Source organism: Falco naumanni, chromosome 1 (assembly GCF_017639655.2).
Source record: "Falco naumanni isolate bFalNau1 chromosome 1, bFalNau1.pat, whole genome shotgun sequence".
NCBI lineage: Eukaryota > Metazoa > Chordata > Aves > Falconiformes > Falconidae > Falco > Falco naumanni.
In genome coordinates, this window is record NC_054054.1 from 108143520 (window position 1) to 108167247 (window position 23728).

General features: G+C 39.7%; 1 protein-coding gene across 2 annotated transcripts in view; it reads left to right on the plus strand.

The window, feature by feature from the left end:
- The first annotated feature begins 142 nt into the window (after nt 1–142).
- GOSR1 (golgi SNAP receptor complex member 1) overlaps nt 143–23728 on the plus strand; it is a 33916-nt gene continuing 10330 nt past the window's right edge. Inside the window, exons 1-7 of one of the 2 annotated variants that reach the window (XM_040616959.1) lie at nt 143–224; nt 659–773; nt 2472–2559; nt 2773–2880; nt 4012–4103; nt 4289–4363; nt 19704–19733. In XM_040616959.1, coding sequence (XP_040472893.1) covers nt 194–224; nt 659–773; nt 2472–2559; nt 2773–2880; nt 4012–4103; nt 4289–4363; nt 19704–19733 — 539 coding nt within the window. In that variant the 5' untranslated portion in view covers nt 143–193. The remainder of the gene's footprint in view (nt 225–658; nt 774–2471; nt 2560–2772; nt 2881–4011; nt 4104–4288; nt 4364–19703; nt 19734–23728) is intronic. The other variant, XM_040616966.1, reaches the window with a different exon arrangement.

The following is a 23728-nucleotide window of genomic DNA, read 5'->3' on the forward strand; positions in this document are numbered from 1 at the left end:
GCGCTGGGGCCGGGGTCAGCGCGGCCCCCCGCGGTGCGAGGCGCTGCACGGGGGGCAGATTGCCGCCGCTGGGGGGCGCTGTGGCGGGAGGTTCACCCGTCCCGGCGGGCGCCGCGCTTCCGGGCAGACGCTCTGGCCCGCCCCTCTCGGCGGTGCGGTCTCGCTGGGCCGCGGCTGACGTTGGACAACAAAGATGGCGGCCGGGAGCAGCAACTACTGGGAAGGCGAGTGGGGCCTGGGGGTGGCGGGGACGGGGCGGCTGAGCGCCGCGGGGCTCTCCTAGGGCACGGTCCAGCCGGGACCGCTGCCGGGGCTCTCTCTGGACTGGCGGTACCCCCGCCGGCCCCTCAACCATGAGGCGGCGGCTCCCGGCCGAGCCCCGCCGCGGGAGGCCCCGCGCTGAGGGAGGCGCCACCCGGCGCCGGGCCCTCCCGGCCGTGTGGGCCAGGGCCTGTGGGTGGGTGCTCAGCCGTGCCCCCGCCGTCAGCGCGGGTGCTGCCCCGTCTGTGCGGGCCCCCGCTCTCTGGGGGGTTCCCCTCGGCGGGGCGGGGGGTGCCGGCTCTGCTGGGAGGCGACCCCCGAAAACGCGCCCCCCCCCCGGCCTGGGGCCCCCGCGCTGGTCTGTGACTTGTCCCCCGCTCTTGGCCCCCCCGTGCAGATCTCAGGAAGCAGGCGAGGCAGCTGGAGAACGAGCTGGACCTCAAGCTGGTCTCCTTCAGCAAACTCTGCACCAGCTACAGCAGCACCCGAGACGGAAGGCGCGACAGGTATAGGTACTAGCCCATTTCTTTACGTTTTAAACGCTGCTCCTGGTCCTCGGTTCTTTTTTATCATTTACTTGGTGCTAGTTCCACCTGTGGCTTTTATGCTTAGCCTCTTAAGAGGTTGGTTTCGGCATTTCTTGGTGCTGTGACACTGCTGTTGCTCTTGATGCGATATTGAGTGATACTGGCACATGAATTAGGTGTGTGGGCTGTGGTGGAGCATATATATCACTAAGGGAAGCTGAATTTAAACTTCAGTCTGTAACTGTGGGGTTAACGTGTGAACCAACGATAGGGCTTTTTAATGTTTGCTACGTTGGCTGATTTTCTAGTTTTTCTTGTGTATTTAACTAGCAGGAGGTTTTCAGGGATTTCAGGATGAGGGGACTTTAGCCTTACGCCTCCCAGGTGGGCTGGCATGGTATTTGTGATCCCTGTTTTGATATTAAGGGAACTGGAGCGATGAGCAGCTGTGACTGATTCAAGGTTGGACCAGGGGACTAGCCCTTGGCTACCTGTTTCTTCCTGGCTTTCTCCTAAGATGAGTAGTAACGGTAATATATATATATATACATGTATATGAACCAGATAAATACATACACATGTCCGTATATACAAATACTTTCTGTTCACTTTAGACAGATTCACATTTGACTCAAGAATTAATGTGATAAAACTTTTTGAGTCTAGTTTATGGGCTGGAGTTGAGGTCTTCCCTGCAGTTCCACAGCACTAATTATCAACTTCTCTGTCCCTGTGCACAACCTTTAAAAACTGTCATTCTTTGCTTACTAACTGTGGGTACCAACACTCTGTATCAGCTGTGAATGTGACCACTGTATGTATGTATGTTAATATTTTTACTTATCTCGTTATTGAATCCATTTTGAACGTTTTCCATGAATTTCTGGTTCTGGAAGCCTGGAAACACCTCAAGAATAATCATGTTACCCATGGATCAGAGTCCTAGTCTCTTATTTCTGGCTCTGTGCTGTTACTTGCTATGTAATCTAATTGTTTTAATTATTTTTGCCATTCTATGCAAAAATTACTTCTCTTACTCTACTTATGGTAGATTATGAAAGCAATGAGTAGTCTCTGAAAGGTATTAGTTGTCATACTTCTGCAGGTTGGCATACCCTGTGTTGTGCTTCTGTTGCTTAGATATGACTTTTCACTGTGGGTTTTTTTTGATCGTTAAAAGCATATAGGGAAAGTGTACTGTATGAAACTGTAATTGTAATAAATTGTGTGGTTTGTATTGCTCTGTGTGACACTTGACTGCTTTAATAGGTCAGTGGGTTGTCCTGACTCTGTGTTATTAACGTGTAATTATGTAGTTGGTTTAACATGCTAATAGTGCAGTGCTCTGTCCTGCCAATAAATAAATAAATTAAGCGTAAAAATTTGGGAGAGAAGTGCATTGGTACTAGACACATGCTGGTAGTAGACAAGTTTTTGGTCCAGGCATGTCTTGGAAGATATGGAGAGGCTATATTTCCGCCATGTGATACTATGTCGTTAGCTCATATAAGAGTTAAAGGCATGTATGATAGGAAAATGTAATTTTTCTGAGTTTAATTCATACCTCTGGGAAACTTGAGTAGTGGAGTTTGCTAACACCTAACACTAGTGTTTCTTATTTCTTGCATTTGTGAAAAGATGATGTGTTTTGCAGTAACTGCTCCTCCTCTTTTTTTTCCTTAGTTCTGACACAACTCCTCTCTTAAATGGATCAAGCCAGGACAGAATGTTTGAGACCATGGCTGTGGAGATTGAACAACTTCTGGGAAAGGTAACTCAAGTTACCGTGGGTTTACTTCAGCATCTAGGTAATACTGCGGTACAAGTTTCTGTGATGAATGTTAGGAAATACTAGTGTGGGTGTTAGGTGAGTGTTTCTGTACATATGCACCTGTCATTAAAGCTGCTCCTTCAAATTATGCGTTGTAACTTTCTTGCAAGAATAAGCTGTTTCATGTTTTTGAGTTGTTTTTTCTTCCTCTAGCTTACTGGAATAAATGACAAAATGGCAGAATACACAAATAGTGCAGGAGTCCCGTCCCTGAATGCTGCGCTGATGCATACGTTACAGCGTCACAGAGACATATTGCAGGTAACAAACACATGTCCTCCTTGCTTTTATTTTGTTGAGTTGTTTGGAATAATTAGTAGCAGTGCTGGTATCACAGCATGTTTTAATGTCTTGCCAGAAGATTTAAATGCCGATCCCATCTCACTTTCCTTCTCTTCAGACACCACAATTAGTGAACTTGAGTTGAAAAAACAGCATTTTTTATGTCACACTGGTGACTAGTACCTAACTAAGAACAGTAAAGCATGCTATCTTATTGTGTAGGTGTGTTTTATATAGCAGAAGGGGAAAGTTACTGTAATAAATTACCTTGTCTGTGTGGTCTGTCACGTAGCAACATGAGAGGGAACATCACGCTTAAGAAAATAACGGTTGTAAAACCATCTAAACTGCTAAAAGTAGTTGAAGGAAATGTGAAGGCCAAAGCTGATAATTAGTGTTATAAATCAACCATGCTTCAAACTGGTGATGCTTTTGTGGCATAGTAATGTTAAAAACGCATGTTTTAGTTGGCTGGTCATGTACAGTTTGATTATCTGTTTAGTGTCTGTGCAATACACAATGTAAAAAGCATAGTGTTTTGTACAGGCCATAGCATTTATATGAAAAAGAATTTTTACAATGGTTTTGGTTCCCAGTTAAATTGGTTTTTGAGAAGTATTAGCTGCCTAAGTGTTTTCAGATGTAAAATTGCAACATCAACATTAAAAAATAAATTAAGAAGTCTTCATTGTTCAGAAAAGACTTTTTTTTCATCTGGTGTAACTTAAATAAATCCAAGAACATCTTTACCACACCGAATAAGCAGGTTTTACTAGGGTTTCTGATTCAACCAGTGATGGGAAATTCTAACACAAAATGGTAATTAATCAGAAAGGTGAAAATATATGTGATTGGGGAGGAATTACAATGGATTTCCCTCTGTGACTTTAGCTGTAGCTATCAAAAGTTAGCAACTCCTGTAAAAGCAGGGAGGTTTAAGAATACTTTGCATTAACTTCCAAGCATTTTTGATGTTCATTTCATAAGTTGTTCTGCACTATGTATTAGAGAACAGTTAACATTTTAAAAGGTGGTTGCATCTTACGTGAGTGTATTATGGTGTTAAATTGATCTCAGAATCCTAATTTTGGAATAATTGTGTTATTACAGGATTATACGCACGAATTCCACAAAACCAAAGCGAACTTCTTAGCAATACGAGAAAGGGAGAATCTGTTGGGATCAGTACGAAAAGATATTGAGTAAGTTGTATTGTTTGTTATAGCAACGGGATGGGACTGTCCTCTGAGGGAGAAGGTGGAAACCCACCTGTAGGAGAATACTCAGCACAGCTTATTCATCTGTGCTCTGCGTACAGCAAAAAAAGTTACTGCTTGAATTCACAGCTCTTACCGAGATTATGTTTTCTTTTGTCGTTGGGTTTTAGATCATATAAAAGTGGGTCTGGCGTGAATAATAGAAGAACAGAACTATTCCTGAAGGAACATGAACACCTTCGAAAGTAGGTGTCATTTGTTACTTATGTTGGAGGTGCCTAACTTTTCTGGAGGGTGAAACTTTCTTAATTTCAAGTATGCATGAAAGCGTTGTTTGTAGATACATATGTCTGCAATGAATGCCTTGCATAATCTATCCTGTGACAGTGCTGCTACTTACGCAGCTGGGGAAACATTTAGTGCTGCTGACTGTGCAGTACATATAGTAGGTAGTACTCATGGTAGTTTTCAGTGATTTTGACTTTCGGATCTTGCCAACACTAAGTGACATCTGTGTATTGTCTTCAGTGGGCTTTTGCAATTCACTTGTGACTCACACATCGTGCTTGGCATCCTGTCATAAGTAGATGCCTTTATGGTATACTGACTGGGATAAGGGTTAAAAAGCAAAACAGAAAGTCCCACTGGCTTAGCTGTTCTTCCCCTTTTATTCGTCAGTCAGACAGAAGAACCTTTGTTTCCTTTTGTCTTTACTGGGTAAGTGGGAAAGGGGATGAACGAGACTAATCCCAGAATTACCCGTGCACTTAAATATTTGCCAGTTGATCGTAGTTTATTGGCTGAGATAACAAGCAAAATGGAAAGCACTTTCTTCTTATTCCAGTTGCAGAGAGGGCGTTAGATTATGAGTAGCTGCCTTGTGCGTTCCTGGTTCAGCAAAAGCAGCACACTCGGGTAGAAGAGCGCTGGAAGGTTCATGTTTAAATTTTAGGTAGTTACGAAGTAGCACTGATTTTCCTGCCTCTGTGTTGACTGTAGTCATGCTACGCATCAGTCTTGCACAAGAGGGCAGGCTTTCACTTGAAATAAATAAATAAAAAATTTACCTGTGGCTTTTTCAAATGTGCTTTCTTAAAGAGAACTTAAACTTCTATCTAGAACTGCATAAAAAGCTTTTACAGGAAATTAAAACCAAATTTTTCGATTGTGGCTTACCACCACTTCATCCTCAATTTTCTTTGGTATCTTTAAAACTTAGAAATTAATTGATTTAAAGCTTGAATTACAACTTTTGTTAGGTTGAATTTATTATTAAACATACGTGATCAGGAAATGTAAATTTCTGGGAAAAAACCCTTAATCTTACTGTTATGGAGGTGAATGTTACCTGAAATGTTGTGCTTTGAAGCATCAGTGTCAGTTAATCTGAGTAAACCTGATTCTTTCTAGATGTTGTGTTTGGGGTTTGTGGTTTGCTTTGGGTTTTTTGTTGGGGGGTGGTAAATACTTTTATGCATTTGGCATCTTGTTAAAGAAGGCTACATTATTTCTGGAGTGGTAAAATATACTTCTAAGAAACTGACATTCCTCTGAGTGCGCTGTTTTGAAAAGCTTGAAACAATGAAAAGAGGAAAACTTAAACCATTTTGTGAACATAATCTGGCAGATATCTTCAAAATTTGAGCCTAGTGTTTGTTGAGTCATTGATTGCTTTGATCTCTTTAAACATGCTAAACTCTCCAATGCGTTTTTAGGTTAAAATTGCATGAGAAATACAGTTAAATAAGGCACTCTCAGGAGCATCTTCTAGATGATTATTTGAAAATGTGAAGTATTAAAAGAAAAAAACCCCATGACACTGAGAATAAGAAAACAAGAAGTAAGTGTGAGTTGGGAATCTTTAGGAAACAGGGCTAGAACTAATCATGGAATACTACTGCAAGGTAGAGATAACTCTAAGGTGTATGAAGAAATCTGGTGTAGAAGTAGAAGACAACCTTGGCGAGGATTCAAAGCTTGCAAGAAATTGAAAACTTTTGAATTGAGAATCAGTAAGAGATACTGGCGGAGGAAATTATTAAAGAGTTTCAACATATTTGTCTTCAGAGAAAGCAGTTAACGAGCTATTAATGCCAAAAAGCTGTAAAAGCTAGCAAAAGAAATCACCAAGAGCTGGCAGATTACACCAAACATACTCCTAGGATAAGCTGACAAACTTTGTGTGATTTGATGCTGAATATTTGCAGTGGAGTAAACCATGGTGCTAGATTGATGGAACTACATGATGAATGTATATACCTCGGCACAAAGACACAACAGTAAAAATACCAATGTATTTTTAGCAAAGTTGTGAAACCTGTGAATAGAGCTTGAAAAATGGAGATGGGAACGTAAACTTTGCAAGTGTATTATTATATGCTGCAAAGTAATGAAATTACGGTGCAGGCGTTATGTATTTGTATCAAATATTAGAGTGTTCACTTGGTCTTGACCCTTCTTAATTTATGGTATTAAGTACTTTAACCTATTACATATTTATTCCATGATCTGATAATGGAGAGTGTATGAGCTATTACCCCACTACAGAGTACCAGACTTGTCTGTCAGCCTTTTTCTTTGTGCATGACCATGTGGAACAGGATAAGCAGAAACTTGAATTTACTTTTGGCGGTGTTTTCCGTGAATGCTCTTTAAAAAGCCTGCTGGCAGCCCTAGGCAGTATTGTTTGTGGTGGTACCTCACTTGGGAGTAAGAAGACTGGAGCCAGAAACCTCTTATCTGGAAGGGACTTTGGAGAGAAGCTGAACCTCTGCCTTTTTCTTTTTCTGTCATATTGTGAATGTCACTTGTTCTGGAAGAAAAACGAAGGAGAATCTGTCTGAATTTTACATGTGAAGGTAATTGTAAAAAAGGAGGGAAAGTAAAAAAATCTGCAAGTACAGAATTTTGATGAATAAAAGGATCCAACTTATATTAAGCACCAAGGGGATTGCAACAGCTGAAGCACTGTGCAAACCCTAGCATTGCCTGTAATACATAAACCTGCTATCCATTAAGCCATGAGGATCGTGCATCCATTTGGATTCACCACACTGGGTGGGGCTGGCTGCTGTGTCAGTGCTGCTGGCACGATGTTGTGCACTTTCACGTTAGGATCACGGTGCTGCCAGGGCAGCGCTCGGGCTGGGGCATGCAGGGCTCCGCGCTGCTGCACCCCTGTTCTGGGAGGCTTGGAGAAAGCATATTGTGGTGTTCTCTCTTCAGCTGAAAGCTTTGCTGCTGGTTCAATTCATTCTATAAATCAGCTGATTCTGAGCTTTATTGGGAAAGGAGGTTTTTCAAGAAATGTTATTGACTGTGGATAGGAGGCGTAAAGTTTCCAAGTTGCTCAGTTTCTTCCTTAACTTTTATACAGATAATTCAAGGATAGTTTTACCTACCTCTGGAGAGAATTTTTTAATAAAAGTTTTAACACCTGTTAATTAAAATGAGGCTGGAAGACAGGTATTGTCAAATATCAATGCCCTGTTAATATTTTTACCTAATACCTCAGATCTTTTGGCATGTCAGATGCTTAAAGTACCACCAAATCTGGCATGGTCATGGTTGCAATTGATTTTTGAATGCTTGTTTTCTTGGGTCTGTGCCATTCACTAAAGGTGTTTGTCTCATCTGTTCTGTTCATATGCTTTTGGCTAGGGAGGTAAACAAGTCATCCTTTTTCTTGTAATACTGTTTTCCATCTAAAGAAGACAATTTTGATGAATAGATTTAGCTTAGCATTTTAAAAACTGTTCTGAAAAGTGCTGCCTCAGAGGAAAGAGTCCTGTGAACTTAGTGTTTGCCCTGAGAAATTCTGCAGTTACTGGTGAGTTATAGTCTTTAAGTCAGCAAAGAAGGGACTAATGTGTTTGATTAAATTTGCAATATCGCATCTGTATGCAAGTGAAAATTTCCCTCGTGTTAGTACCTGCATTGTCTGTGAATGACATCATATCAGGTGATACCAATGAATTTGTGTAAAAATTGATGAAAGCTTCCAAGGTTTAGATAGAAATTAGAGATTTTATTTTCTATGATGAATTCCTTGTAAAACTAGTGAAAACTAGACTGCTTAGACTGCTTGTCCATTTCCAAAAGAAGTGGCTGGTGGTGAAGCAGGTGCTGGTGCAGATACCATTAGCTGTGTTTATCTGGTAAAAACATTTTCAGCTGAAGAGTATCAGGTGTGAGTGATGCAGGTAGATGAGATGAACCTGCTCAAAGTGTTCAGGCTAGCTGAGGGCTTGAAACACCCCTGTGTGTGTTTGTTTAGCATTGGGAACAGGGTAGGGGTACCAGAGTAGGTGGATGAGAAACTTTGAAGGAGGAAAGGAGAGCAAACAAATGAGAGAGGGATGTGTTCTGGGTGTGGAAGAGAAAAGAAGAGTAAGAGAAGTGAGCAAAAGAAATAACTGGAATCTGCAGCAGTTGTGTAATGGTGCCATTAATAATACATACCTGATTCATGGAAATAATTAGGATAAATTAATGTTTGTGCAGTACTTCATGTATGTGAAGTACTCTGGAGTACTAAGTATTTTTATTACTATTATTATAGCATTTCATTTTTCAGCAGACCTATTTCAAATTTCCTGTTGTTGTTTGGGCAGAAATGGCCACATTCAGTAGAGAATAATCACCGGGAAACTGCTTTCAAACTTTGTTCGTAATACAGTCCAGATCTTAATAGAGGGGGTGACTTATTGACTGTTTTTCCTCTAAATACTGATGTTGCTTACAAATTTTCACTTCAGTACTGATTTACACGGAAAAGTCAGCCTAATGAGATGCAGAGACATCTTGCAGAGTTTTTGATTACAGGTGTGTTGATTTTCTGAGTGAAAAGCTACCAGTTTTCTGCCTTAATTTAATTTCCTTTTCTTTCATTATCCCGGTTCTCTGCATTGCACACTGATTTCCATTCACTGTGCTGTTGCTGCACAGGTTCCTGTGGATTTCAGTGGACCTTCAGTACTGGATTAAAACCAGGGAATTGCTGTTGTCTCCCCATCCATCCGCTCCCTTGCCTCCAGTTGCAGGGGAAGGACAGGCAGATGCCTGAGCAGTAACTGCTCCGGCTGACACATTGTTTGCCACTGCATCTCCTTCATCTTCTCTTGGAAAGAAAGAGACTGTAGAAAAAACAGCTAATTCACCAATTCTTTTTGCCTTCCCAAGGTGGTTGGGGAAACAGCAGGGAGGGAGGAGTGTGATGAGCATCTTCCCTGGGTGCCTGCTGGCTGCCTGCTCTGCAGTCTCAGAACTGCTGAGTTCCACTTTAGTCAGGCCCAGTGAGGGTTGTTTTTTTTTTTCTTTTTTAATTGCAAAGCTCGCCTGTAAATTAAACTTGGTGGTTGTTTGTGTCAAAGCAGAATGCAGTGTTCTTGTTGCTCCGTTCTCTTAATTTAAACACAGATTTTAACTGAAGCAGCACTTGATAATGAGTAATATTATTTGTTTTGTAGCAGTTATGAAAAAACCAAAACAGATCTGCTCTGAAGGGACAATACATGCTCTCCATGGCCTTCATTTGGACTGTTTGCCAAGAAGCACCGAGTACGATTTAATTTGGCGACAGAGTTGCTGTGCAGTAGTGATGGAAGGCTGCAGCACTCTGTCTGTTGAAGTGGAAGGCACAGTGCAAGGAGAGATTGTGTGATCTAGGTTAAAATGTTTCTCTGCTGGCCATTAATTGCAAGAGCTCTGGCAATGGTGTGTCACTATGTTTCCAAATACTGTTGACTGACTTTCTTAATTTCTGGAGTAAGGAAGTTTGGGAAACTATTGCATTAAGTGTGACCTGGTGCCTCAGCTAGCCTGTCAGGATGACTGTGGGAATTACCTTGCTGACTGGCTTACCGTTTAAAGTCCGTAACACAGACTTTTTGGGAGCAGCAGCGCATATAAAATGGTTTTCAAAGAAGGGATTTTAACAAAGCAGGATTTTTGGTATCGCAAAAGCTTACTTAAAGATGCACAACATGTACTGTAATCCTATTTCAAAATATGATTCTATTTTTTCTTTCTGCTCTGTCTCCTATTGCTGTAGAGTTTTCTCAATTGCAGTTATGCATCAGGGAGTCCTTTCTTTAGCCTAACCTCTGCATGGGATTGAACAAATTTTATCTCCAGGCCTGCTGGCAGAACCTCTGTCTCTTGAAGATTCATGGCAGAACGACTCAAAGCCACTTCATAAGTGGCTGCATCAGCTCCCCTTTAACAGTCCCAGACTGAATACAAACATAATCATGTACTTAACTGCAACACCAGACTGAGCACAACTTACCTGTTTTCTCATTTTAATAGTAAATACTGCTCAATGAGGGAGACAGTTCATGTCTTCTGGAAAAAAAGAAGCTTCGCTGCTTGTTATGTGACTAATTATGTGACTGCATGAGCAACTTATTGAAGTAGTTTAATGATAATTTGGGGAGGTTCAAAGCTTGCAGGCAATGAAGAAAGATGCTCTCCTGGGTATTGTTATTATTTATAAATAACTTAATAAAAGAACATGAAAATCATCCAAGCACTTCAGGATTTAAAAGAGGTTCTACCTTTAAAAATAGCTTGAGCTTCATTAGAGTTAAGTCAACTAGTGCTTTTCATCTTCCTGTGCTGTATTTAGGACTTAAAAAACCAAACCTACCCCAAAACACTAAACCAAATGTTATATTCATCTCACAAGGTTTATTTGCACGCTATCCTTATAGTTTGGTTTGAGAAATACTGTAATCAGTGATTTCCCTGACATTGATGACTGTTGTGGTATTTTTATACCTCAGTATGTCCAAAATGAATGATATTTGAAGAAAGGCGGGGGGGACAGGGCACACCAAACAAAAAAAACCAAACCAACAACAAACCCACTACACACATGCACAAAATTTAATCTGGGACTTCCTTTTTAACTTCCAGTACAAAATTACATTATCCAGGTGACAAAGGATGGGTCACACAAGTGTTAGCGCTAAACCTCAAACTCATTGTTTGCTTTTGATCTGTATAAAATGTGAAGGTTTATGCATGAACTTCAATGTACCCACTGGGAAAAAGGCTACCGAAACTGTCCTAGGTCTTTATGGCTGTCTGCAGAAACTGAGGAACAAACCCTCGCAATGTAGTGTGAAAGATTGCTTGAATGTGTCACGGAAAAAGAGTGGCTGGGACTAAAACTCGGCTCTGGTTCTTGGTTCTGGGCTTTACCTCAGGAGCAACACTATGCCCTTGATTTGGGGAGAGGGAGGGATGTAAAACCAGACTTCAGACTTCAGAGCTCTGTGTTTGCTTCTGAAGTTTCTTGCTTATTTCAGAAATAAACAAGTCAGTGCATGTTTTATTTGTTTTTAGCTTTCCTTTCAACACCATTTCTTAACTAGGACAGCTTCCCAGCCTCCCCACCCCAAGGTCTGTATTGAAATTAGGACTTTGACAAGTACTGAAATCCTTCTTACATGGGTTGGTTTGGAAAAGTAGGTGCATCTTTTGAACAGAATCAATGATTATGGAGTTTGATAGAACTTCTTTTGTGGAATCTGAGAATCACTTACTCTAATGAGGCATGTCTTTTTTTTTTTGTCAGTGTGGCTGTGTACTTCATTCTTCTTTAAGGTCAGAAGTGCTTGCTCATTATTTGTTATTGGAACCTCCAGTAAAAACAAGCTGCTGAATTTCATTTGGTGTGTATGGATACGTTAAATAGTGATTAGTTCCATTTTTCTCAAATGCGGAGTATACCTGTGGAAAGTTATCACGTTACTGTATAAATATCATTCTTGAGTTTATTTAATTTGAACTTCAGTACTAATGCATCAGAATGAGGTTCTTATCATTCCTGGCTGCTGAATGGTAGGCGATGCAGATATCTTAGTGTGTTGCTTTACCAGTGGTTTGATAAAAAGCATCGACTACCATCTGCTGAGGATAGCTACTTTCTATCAAATCTATGATGGGAAGCAGAACTAGATCCAAATTCTCACTAAAGCATGCCTATTTTAGCCTGATAATTCAATTTTGCTTAGAACCTTTCAAGTACCTTAGTTTTGTTGTCAAGTGAAAGATGCAGAGTGCTTTCCTCTCACTTGAGAGGCTTGTTTATATTGAGTATAGTCGCACTTCTGGAAGAATGCATCTTGTTCAGTCTTAGATGAAAAGACAAGCCTAAGAACACAGTGAAATTGGGTCGCAAGAAAAATGTTGAGATCTTCACCCGCTAATGAAGTGCATCCTGAATTTGGATTGCAGCTGGTTTAAATGTGATGTGTGCTTTAAATTTTGAACCACAGGTGTTCATTATGTTGTATAGTTAACTATGCAGTTTTAAGAATCATTTTCTTAAACTTAATAAACAGGCAGGTAGATAGTTGTAACATTAGGTACTTCGACCAAATCCTGGATGAAAGCCATATAGCTTTCTACATCTACCCAACAAACCCTCAAAACCGCAGCAGGTGAAAATACAGTTAGGAAGCAGAATGCATTTCTGTCAGTGTGTATTTTAGGTTTCATACTAAATTAAAATTGGGTTGTCATCCTAGGGATAACTCTCACTTCATTTCTGTGTTAGCTTCACTGGAAATGAAAAAGATATTAATTACAAAGTTGTTTATGTGATGGGGTTCTTCTGGAACACGTTCTCTCTTCTTGGTTACTTTAGGAGTGTGTGAGTAGTAGTACAATTGTTTTAGCTTTGGCTACCTTTAGTCAAAAGCCACTGAGCTAGAAAAGTGGCACAGTCTGTTTTGTTACCGTGCAGGTGTCTTTGTTGTAAGTTGTGCATATACCTTGTCTGTGTGTGCCCAACAAATCAGTAACGGTAGGTTGTCTTGGTAGATCTCATTTTTCAACGGATCACTGTTGGATATCAAAGGCTGTGTTGCTTGGTTTTGAGTGTTTTTCCTTCTAGTTAGAGTTATGATCTAAATTATATGTTTTAAACCAGAGGAAATAATGAAAACGGCACTCCTGCTGAATGCTAGTTCTGCAGGCAGCATGTAAAATTTGAGGAAATGCCGATATAGTCCATTAGTAAGTTACTGGAATTGTTCTGACAGTTGTGGTTACTGATAATGACTTACTGTAAGGCCTGCCCTTCTCAGTTCATTTAACTTTGTTCCTATGGGTAATATGGAGCAATTATATGGGAGGGTCAATCTATCCAGGAACTTTCACAACCATGAATAGAGAGCCTCTAGAAACCTCATGATGTGGCTGGTGGTGCCATCCTGGCATTGGGTTTGTGCTTACTAATAGGCAACCAGCCGCTGCACTTCATTTGGACGATAGGAGCTGTTTTCATTTTAAGTTTTTAACTGCATTCTTTGGGTAAACTGTATACTGCAGATTATTGGGAAGGCTCTTATTTCCATATAGATTTGCTTTAAAGGAAGAAGTATTGCTGTTGCTCGCCCTCTTGGGACCCTTAAACATCAGGCACTCTCCCCAGTAGTCTTTTCTATTTGCCAAAGAGCTTTCTTGGCTAACTTCTCCTTTTGCAGAAACATTTCTTTCACTCTGTTGATAATTCCCAGACAAGTCCGTGGAGTTCAGTGGAGGAGCAGACTGTACCCTTTGGAAATCCAGGAGAAACAACCTGTTGGTGTTCTCAGACCTGTGAAGGTAGATCACTGTGTTCAGAGATCTCCCCGCAAAGGGGAAGCACCCCTTGGTATTTGCTTGCATCTGTTAAATTTTTCTTTATACTTGAGTTAAACTAACCTTTTCATTGGTTATGGTGCACATATAGACATGTTTACAGATGTTAGGTAGCTGCAAAGAAGATACTTATGTTAGCTTATCTTAAGTTCAAATTGTTGGAATTGGTAAACTGTCAAGCTACTTATTTAGTGATGGAGCTAGGAGTCTAATTTTTAGTGAATTTTATGTCATAGGATTTCAGGTTGGAGGGAGTAGTTTTCATCAGTTTATTTTCCTGGAAATCCTTTGGCAGATTCTTTCCTCTGGTGAAAAGCATGCCTCTTGCATGTTTTGTTTTGTTTTTTTCTTTTCTTTCTCATATACAAAGTACGTGTAAACCATCTGGAAAGAAATTCAACACCAAATAACGTTGGCTAACTCCTGCCTAGAGCAATGGATTATGTTCCATGCCTTTCATTCTAGATTTAACAGACTGCTTGTATTGATTAAAAGCAACGTGATATCATGATGTTGCGCTTTTTTTCTTTTCCAATTTTGCAACTGTTCCTCGTTCTTATTGGAAGTGATTGGTGTCAGACCCCCCCAGTACAGTGATCTGCAGAAATAAGCTAGTTCGCTTGTTCAGAGTTTGTAGGTGTGATGTTTGTTGTTAATAACGTATTGCTCCTTTGGAGCAAATCTATACATTGACTTAATGCTCAAGTTTCTGCTGTTTTTTATGTTAATATTGTTGTAGGCTCTTATTTAATTTTTCCTACTGCAACAGAAAGTGTGAAAACATTGCATCTCCTTAGCATCCAGATTTATGCTTTAATTAACATATAAAGGGAACCCACAAAAGACACAGTTTGTGTTGGTATTTGAACCTTTCTCTGCTTTCAGAATGGTTCCTGTGGGCAAACTGTTCATCCCTGAAAATGCCCATTTTTACCTCATGTCTTTGGTTTTGGCCAGCTAGCTGTTCTGCTGGCCATCACACACGTAAGATGTATGCTTTGTAGCTGAATACATTCCCTTTCCTCCCTGTGCTGTTGCACTCTGTGCATTCAGACAGGTGCTACTTCTGCTCTTCGATGAAAACACAGGAGCCAGTTTGGTGGTGTCTGCAGCCCTCTATTATATAAATTTTCTCTCTTTGAGCGTTTTATACTCTAGGTATGATTGTCTTGCCATGCTCTTGTGTTGGTTCTCAGTCAAGAAGTAGGCTTCTACACCAATTTTTGTCTTCATTAGCAACTGGACTGTCCGAACTAGCTAAGCAGCTCTGGTGGAATTCACTCTTTCTTTGACACTAAGCTGAATCAAGCTTGAGACAAGTCTTACAAAATCGGGAATATCTTGGGTTTTTATCACAGAAAAAAAAGTGTTCTGCTTGACATTCTTCTACTTCAGCTTTTAAAGAGCTTAATGATCTGATTTTTTTAGATTGTAAGGTACGTTGATGGCAAGCAGGAAAGATGAGTTGGAGCTGGGGTTTTTTTCGTGTGTGTGCACGGTGTTTCTTTCACTGTGAGTTAGGAATGAGTATTATGATGGAAATAACTGTATAAGTCTGATTTTGCTTCATCGTATTAGAGTATCAAGTATGTTTTGCAATATTTGCATTCTTGGAAGCTCCACGTTGCCTAGTGATCCAGGACTGAAAATATGAAAGATTTATTGCAGGCAGTCTCAGAGAGCTGAGACTAGTGATTGATCTTGCAATTAGAGAAAGAACAAAGTAAAATTATTATTTCTGTAATTATTCTTTATGAAAGTAAGAAAATAGTTATCAAGTGCTGTATTAGTTTATTCTATAGGGTTTTTTCCTAATCCTTTTACATTATTATTTGTGATAATATTGCCCTTAATTTCATCTGATGGGTTTAAAGGGCGTTGTGAAATGAGTTGTGTGCAGATGAGGCTTCCTGCTGAATCTTGTTTCTCTGACAAGTGCTTGTGGTGAGTATCTAGCTAGTAAGTCAGCAGCGAAACCTATGGATATGGGAGAAGCCCAGTCCTCACCTAAGTAATCATCTACGTTACTGAATTTTAACTACTGGCATGGAGATTTGCTTTGGAAAAGCGAAGAACAGAAAATACTTCCTTTAGTTGTAAAAGCTTGATGTGATGGGCAGGCTTCTTTGCTATCCTAGAAGCGTTTTTCACTTAATTTTTCCTTTGAATTAATTTACCTGTCTCCATATTTAAATGACAAACTGCACAATCTTTTTTGAAGACAGCACTTGCACAGAGGCCTGATTACTTCATATGCATGACTGCTACTGTTGGATTTGTGCCATTTATTACAGTAGGTGATTGCCTCAGCATCTTTCAACATTTCTTTCGTGTGTTATTTTTAAATGGCTTTGTCAAAGTGCCATCTGTCTGGACAGGTGAAAATGCATAGCTTATTGAAACAGATGGAAAATCGGATTAATGTTGCCCAGAACCATTCTTTGCTTGCTTGGATGTTCATAAGGTAATGTCCACTGGATTTGTAGTCTTTGCTTGGAAAGCAGAAGAGCAAAGTAAAGAGATTTTTTTTATTATTATTATTAAAGAACCTCTTGTTGTAGAGTTTTGAATCTGTGAGGCAAAATTACCTCTTTCAGTGTTATTTTTTGTTCTGCCAAACATTGAAATTAACTTTATTCATAATTGTGGGAACGACTTCTATTTGTATAAACCAGGTTATTAATAGTCAGAGATGTGCAGATTTCCCTTGGGTCTCAGGTCCCTGCTGTACTTCGTGTTCCTGATGTTCCTTAGATCTGACCGTTATTTTCTGTGGTTGTAAACTGTAAAATGATGAAACAACTGCTTGCGTCTGTTTGGGTGTCACTGTAAGTGAACATTACAATCTGTGTTTGCCAAGAACTTTGAAAGACTTTAAGAGATGCTGTATGAGTGTGTGTTACTGCTTTTAGAAAAGCCTCTGGCATCTGCTTAAAGTGCACTGTTGCAGGAAGTACTAAAGGGAACTCGGAGGGATTCTGATGCACAGACTTTTACCATCAAATGTTCCTGCTCATACTGCCTTTACCAAAATTGCCGTGTATGTCATTGCCATTTTCTGCCAGAGTTTGGTCACCTGCTGGAGACTTGCAAGTAGAGATATTTTTGGAAATCCTCTTGGGACCATCAAAAGATGGTGCTTCTTGGGGTGGGAAGAACATACTGGAAGTTGTATTTAGTAAATCTGTATGCTTTCAAGCTATTTATTTGAGAGTAGAAGAGTTAGTTCAGCTGGCCCTTACCTATACATCGGTCATTCTGGAGAAAATTCATATCCATCTCATCCTTTTAAAGGGTTGGGGTGACCTCTGTGTAAGTTGAGAAACATCGACCTTGTGACTTCAGGTGCTGTTTCAGATGTCCCTATGTGTTGGCATTTGCGTCTAATGTCCATGTTTGTTGGTATTGAGAACTGTTTATTATTAGGTTTATCCATTTTTATTCACTTCTGCCTGTCATCATTTTGCAGGTAGCTATGTTTCCAGGGTTTATTTTTAGTTGGGTATATATATACATACATGCATATATAAAAAAAATGCTGTATAATTGAATCTGAAGCTTTTAAATACTTTTTCTGTTTATATCTTTGATTAAGTAAGAAAACTGCCTAACTACAGCTTTCTCTAACATAAAAAGCAGTTAGTGTCTCTGCTGCAAACTGGCAAGCCTAATTTTTGTGCTCTGAAAACCGTGGAGAACATCCTAGTTCACTTAAGGTCTCTGAATGTGTTCAACTTCCCTGTCATCTTCAGTTCGTTAACATGAAAATACTCTAATTTCATCAGTTAAATAGACAGAGAGCTGGTAATGCTGGTGATGAATTTTCCAGAGTAGGGGTTTTTTTTAATAGGACTATTCTAGCAATGTTTTGTTTCACAGAATTTATATAAGTGTAACTTATTTACAGATAGGCTCCTGACATCTTTTTGTTGTTAATAAATAAAAGAGAAAAAATTAAACCTTTTTAAAAACTATGGGTTCTTGTGCACCATTCTTGCTTTTCAGACTGTTTTCTGATGGCTTTGCAGTTTATTCTTATTATGCACTGCCCACAGAATACACTTGTCTGTTATGAGACTGACTATGTATGAAAGGCACATTTACAGCTGAATTTTGTATCTTTGAGAATCAGCAATTACAGAAATCTTTAATGCATCGCTTTTCTGTTCTGCTTGCCTTGGGGACATTATCAGATGCTGTGAGACTTGAGACTGCTTACATCATTTTGTGTACATAGCTGTAGTGTTTTACTTCTCTGTGCCAGTGGTAATAAATACCACACAGTGAATGAAAATGGTTTTATTTGATTAAACCGGTGTCCTTGCAACTGATGTGGATCTTTGGAGTGTGGCTTTGTTTTGGGAGCAGAAAGAAGTGTTCCTGTTCCAGCGTTTTCAGTGTTTGCTGCCCCAGTTGAGTCCCTCTCAACTTAAAACCAGGCAAAGTATTTTTAGTGCTCTGTGTGCTTGGACTAGACTGAAATAGCAACCTTCATGTTTTCACTCCTCTTCACAGACAAATAAGGACGTTCCGTCAGCATCTCCCCCCCCCGAAGCAGTTTACACATGTGTGTGCACGCTGCACAACGTTCTCCTTCACATGCCTCCAGCTGGAGGTGGTGGTGGGATTTCCAAAATTTCTGTGGGTAGAAGAAAAGTTCCAAATCGAGCAGCTCAGGCTGAGTCAGAGGCAGAACTGTACTGCGCCAGAGGCTGTTGATACCTTCCCCTCCTGAGGTGGCAAAACACTTGGAACAAGGAGGATGGAAGATGAAAACGGTCATGCCTTTTCAGTGTCTGCTAGTCCTTTTAGTTTGGCAGCAATAAACTCTGTTTTAATACTGGAAGCAATATCCAGTATGGCATAAACCTTCTTCCTGTCAGATTAATTTCCCCCTTAAACTGCAAACTCACTCCCCCCGCCCTATTTCTAGAAGAGTTTGTGTAAATGCAGTTGTAGGGACATATCGTTGTTTCCACAATACAGGAAGCAGGGATGCGGTCACCTATTGTATGCCAGCGTTATGTTTGAGATGCTGATTGCTGTAATGAGATATGTTTTCCTGGGATTTCATAATTGGCTGTAAAACAGTGATTAAAAACCTGCCTGTAAGAAGTTGAATATAGAAAAAGAAATTGCTTAAGTCTTCTGAGGGTCTTGTTTGTCATCTTAATCTCGCATATCCATTTTTAAAATGAAACGTTCTCTCTGTGGTGCTGTATTTTAGGCTGTTCTTTTCCTAGCGATGCTCATAGAAACTCAATTAAAGTGTGGCAGTGAGAGGGAAGGAGCACGTATTATCCAGGTCTTTCTCTTACAGTTGGTGTATATTCTGTTTCCCGTAAGCATTGCTTAATCCTCATCCAACTAGTATTACTATAGGAAGAATTTGCCTCGTTAACCACCACAAAACAGTGTTTGGTAAACTAGCTCTGAAGCAGTGTTTTGAGGTGTTATTACCTGGAACCAAGTCTCAGCCTTTATTGTTAATTAAGTTTTCTGAGGGGACGGGCAGGAATGACCAGGACTAAAAAGCAATACAATTAGGTACTTCCTTCTGTAATGCTCCTTTCCAAACTGTTCTGGGCACCTGGAACATACTGGACTCAGTTAACGTTAATTAGCCACGAATCATGAAGCCCATTCTCCTCTTTCTGTCTTCTCAGTGCTTTCTGTGTTCTCCTGAGCATCTGCTCTAGCATACCATTAGGAAACACTGCTCCAGAGGACACTATGTGCATCGTCTCCAAAGACACTCATTATATATACACCAAATCTATGTAGTTGCAAAAAATTTCAGCGTCCTGAAAGGAGACATTCTGAGGGCAAATTTGTTAAGGCTTGTATTATGGCGATCATTGACTTCATAATCTAAAATAATACTTAGTGCTTCTTATTTTTGTAACTTCCTTTTTTTCTTTTGGCTTTCAGCTCAGATCGACTGATAGAAGAAACAATAAGGTAGGAATTAACTTAGTAATTTTCATTATTTTCTGTACAGTCAATACTTGAATTGTGTCTAAAGATACCAGTCATTTTATTTGTACAATAACTATTGTTAACAACTCATAAGCAGTATTACAATGAAGTTGTGGTAGGTTTTGGGGGTGTTTTGCTGTACAATGTTGACATAATGGTGTTCCTTAAATATTTTATTCATCCTAGTTTAGAAAATTTGCATTTCTGTTGAAAGGTAAATAGCCCCTACAAAAACGGAGGGCATGATTGAGCAGAGTGACTCTTGGGTTGAGCTGTTGAGGGCTATTCCAGTAGCCAAGCTGTTTCCTCTCACAGTGACACTCTTCTACAACACAATTTTTTGTAATCCTTCAATGTATCAGCACCCTAGTGTGCAGCTGATACAGGTAAGGGCTTTTACCACAAGGCCTTGAGAGGCTGTTGCTGTTGTATAGTTATTTATCTTTTGGGTTTTTTACATAGTTTGAATACTTGAGTGATACCTTTTCTAACTGATCCAGAAATTTTAGAACCATAGCATCATAAATCACTTCTATCATCTGTGCCCTTCCCTATCTTCCATTGAACTCTGGGATTTTGCAAACCAGTAATTCAGAGTGCCCAGCTTAATGGTTTTAAATTTTAGATTATTGCTTTAAAAAAAAAGGGAGGGGAAGAAAGAAAGCAAGATAAGCTTTCAGATAATGCATGTACTGGCATAAGTGATCAAGAAGAGTAATTAGAGGTGCAGCAAGGCTCTATGTCCATTAAGGGCTGGCTAGCTTAAGTACACACAGTGGGCTCAGTATAATTAACATGCTGGAAGAATGTGTTAAACCACATTAATGTGCAGTGATGAACCAGAAGTGGTCAGTGCAATAATGTCTGAAAATGTGGATATAATCTGACTACAGCCTCATAAAGATACTTGCCAAACTTAGCACCATTATTGTGAATATTTGTTTTATTTTGGGCCCTAATCCTTTCCTGATTAAAACCCCTCTCCTTCATTACCATGCTTGTAGACAGACTTTCCGTCTTGTTAAAATGCTCAACATTTGTTGAATGTCTCGCTTGCTGCCACTTCAGTAACTGGAGTATTAAACAGCATATGGTGATTTATTAAGCTTAATATCCTGCAAAACGACTTGTATTTTATCATTTGAGCGCTTCGCCTGGCCTCTTCATTATGTGTCATCAGAAAGGCTGAAAGTATGTGTGTGATGAACCTCTGTGCCATCTGTGCAGGGAGCATAGCCGTGGTAAACTGGAGCTCAGAACAGGGCAGCTACCTGAGTACTCCCCCAGGTTCCTTTGTCCGTTTGGAGCCTAGTCAGAAGTTCCGTGTTGTCATCAGTAGGTGTCCCAACTGGTTTACAACTACTTTGAGTTTCATTTGCATGAACTGCAGTCCTGTGGTTGACTGCAAGTTGACTATCTCTGCAAGTAGCTGCTTCTCACGCAGCAACCCCTAACCACATGGCTTGGGTCAGAGCTCCTCGGTGCTGTTTACGGGAAGTGTTCCTTCTGTTCATAAATGAACTTTTGATTTTTAAGAGGCTGGATTTCAGCACTCCTTGTTGCACCATTTATTATCTATAGTAAATGAGCTTCTTGTTGTAGTTGTTGCCAAAAATGTTCTACATTTCTTTTTGTAGAAGAAGAGCTTGTTTAATAACTACATTGAGCAGGAAATGTAATTTCATCTATATCATCTTCATTTAGTCCCAACTCTGAAACCAGGGTGAATTTTTTGTTGTACTCTTTTTGTCACCCCCAGTAATTGCAAGTATTCATGTATGATATAAATTGGTGGTAGACCCTGCTGCATTTTAAGTGAATTTACCGGATAGAAATTTACCCAACTTCCGATAATCAATGGCTTTATCTGTTGTTAACCAAGGAAAAGAGGGAATTGTGCAGGGAAAGCTGCCTGAACGCAGGTTCCTTTAGTGAACTGAGATGCAATCAGCGTATTCTGACTACTAGTACTGCCCTGTCTTCAAGGTTTACATCTGCTCTAGTTCATTACTCATTTGGATGTGATTCAGGAAATCAAGAAATCGCTTTTTATTTAGGGGGTGTTATTAAGCAGTGATTCTAAACACTGGAAAGCATTTCTCTGTGCAAGTAGAGGCTTTTGGTGCCAAGCTGTGTAGTGGTGACCCCATTGCTGGGACTGTACAGTTAGCACTAATTCTGAAATCCTTGCTCTGACTTGCTGTAGAGAAGAGAACCGAAGAAGCGCAGAGCCTGACTCTTCCTGTGTGCGGTTCCTCCGTGGGCGCAAACATACGTGCAAGAGAATATATGGGCACCTAAGCTGAAATGATTTAGTAACTAAAGCGATGAGTAGGGCTGTCATTCCAGCTGTTTTGGTAGTACTAAACTTTTGATCAATTTTTAAATTAATTACATTACATAGGTTCTTTACTGCAGCATATTTCTTTCCAGAAATGAGTGGGATGTGATACTTGGTACTGCAGTTCTTCTGGAACAGTGTTCATTTCTCTTGGCCAGATTTAAATAGAAGCATAGATTTTGCTTAATATGTTTGGTGTTCTCGAGTTTTCATTTTCAAACATTATCACTTTTCCAAAATAGCAAACTATTTATTTCTTGCTTTCCAACAACTTATATTTTTAGGTTGGCTCAGTTTGAATTTTTTTTTATAGTTTTGCATGTACAGTGTGACAAGTTTTTAGGATTTTATTGTAATACTGTTTCTGAAGCCTGATGCGGGCTGGTTTGTCAGTGTTTTTATATTAATGGATTGGACTATTCCATTTCCACTCTGAAGCCAGACCAAACCCAGAGATTAATTTTTTTTATTGTCTCTTTATGCATTTGGGGCATTTTTTTAGGTAATAGTTAGGATTTAATAAAAGGGAAACATTCACTTGCATTGAATTTTGACTTTACAGAACAGAATGAGTTAGATTTTGAGTCTTAGCTCTTTTCAAAAGAGCTTTGCCAGAGTGTCCAGACAAAATCACTTCCAGTTCTGGGAAAATGTTCCTTTTCTTTTCATCTCTGGTTTGATCAAAAGACACAATAGCCTTTAATTTGAAAGACTGTGTGTGTGTACGTATGTGTATATACACACACGTGCGTATTTATAGATATGAATATATATCTAATATGTATATGCAAAGAATAAGTGATATAATCAGAAAAAATTATCAATTTAAAACTAGAGGTTGCATTTCTATGCAGGGTCACAGAGTCCATTCCCTTAATCATAGATGTTGTCATGAATTTAAACGTGCAAGTATGATTCATAGAGTACAAAACGAAGCAGAAGTTCCAGTAATACATTACTTATTTGATTTTTAAAAACATGTCTTGTTCCTTTAGAGCTTTGTTTTAGTTCTGCATCAATGTAGATTTGACTGAGCTGTCTCAATGGATGAAGCAAGGAGTTGACTTTTTGGTACGTTTCGCTTGATAATATGCTCAATGTATGTGACTGCTATGTGGGGTGAAAACTCCTGACAGCTTAAACTTTTGTCTAGGTAAAACACTTCCAAGCAGCCTTAAAAGTGTATCTCTGTATGTTAGACTATCTTGGCTGCAATAATGGCTGGAAGCATTTATTATTCTGTACTTTTTCATGCCAGTGACAACTGAAAACTGTATAAATATCAGTTTTACTGCTGAAGAGAAATTGGGTTGCTTGCACGTCCACAGCACTAACTGAACATTCAAGGACGAACTTCATATGTAAGTGAAATTTTGAGGAAATATGGCTGCAAGCACAGGAATTTGAGATCCTCCTGCTGATTTGTGGAAAGGGTCTTTGTGGCTGTGACCTTGGGCTTACCTAGAAGAGATTTTTCCAGTAGTACCGCGATCTTTAATGTTGTACTTCAGCAGTGCTTTAATAATAAATATAGAGAGCAGAATACCATCTGGTTTTAGAAACTTGGTTTACACCCAACTCTAGTAGTTCCAAGCCAGTGCAGCTTGGAATAGTTCATGCCAGTTTCCAAATGAAA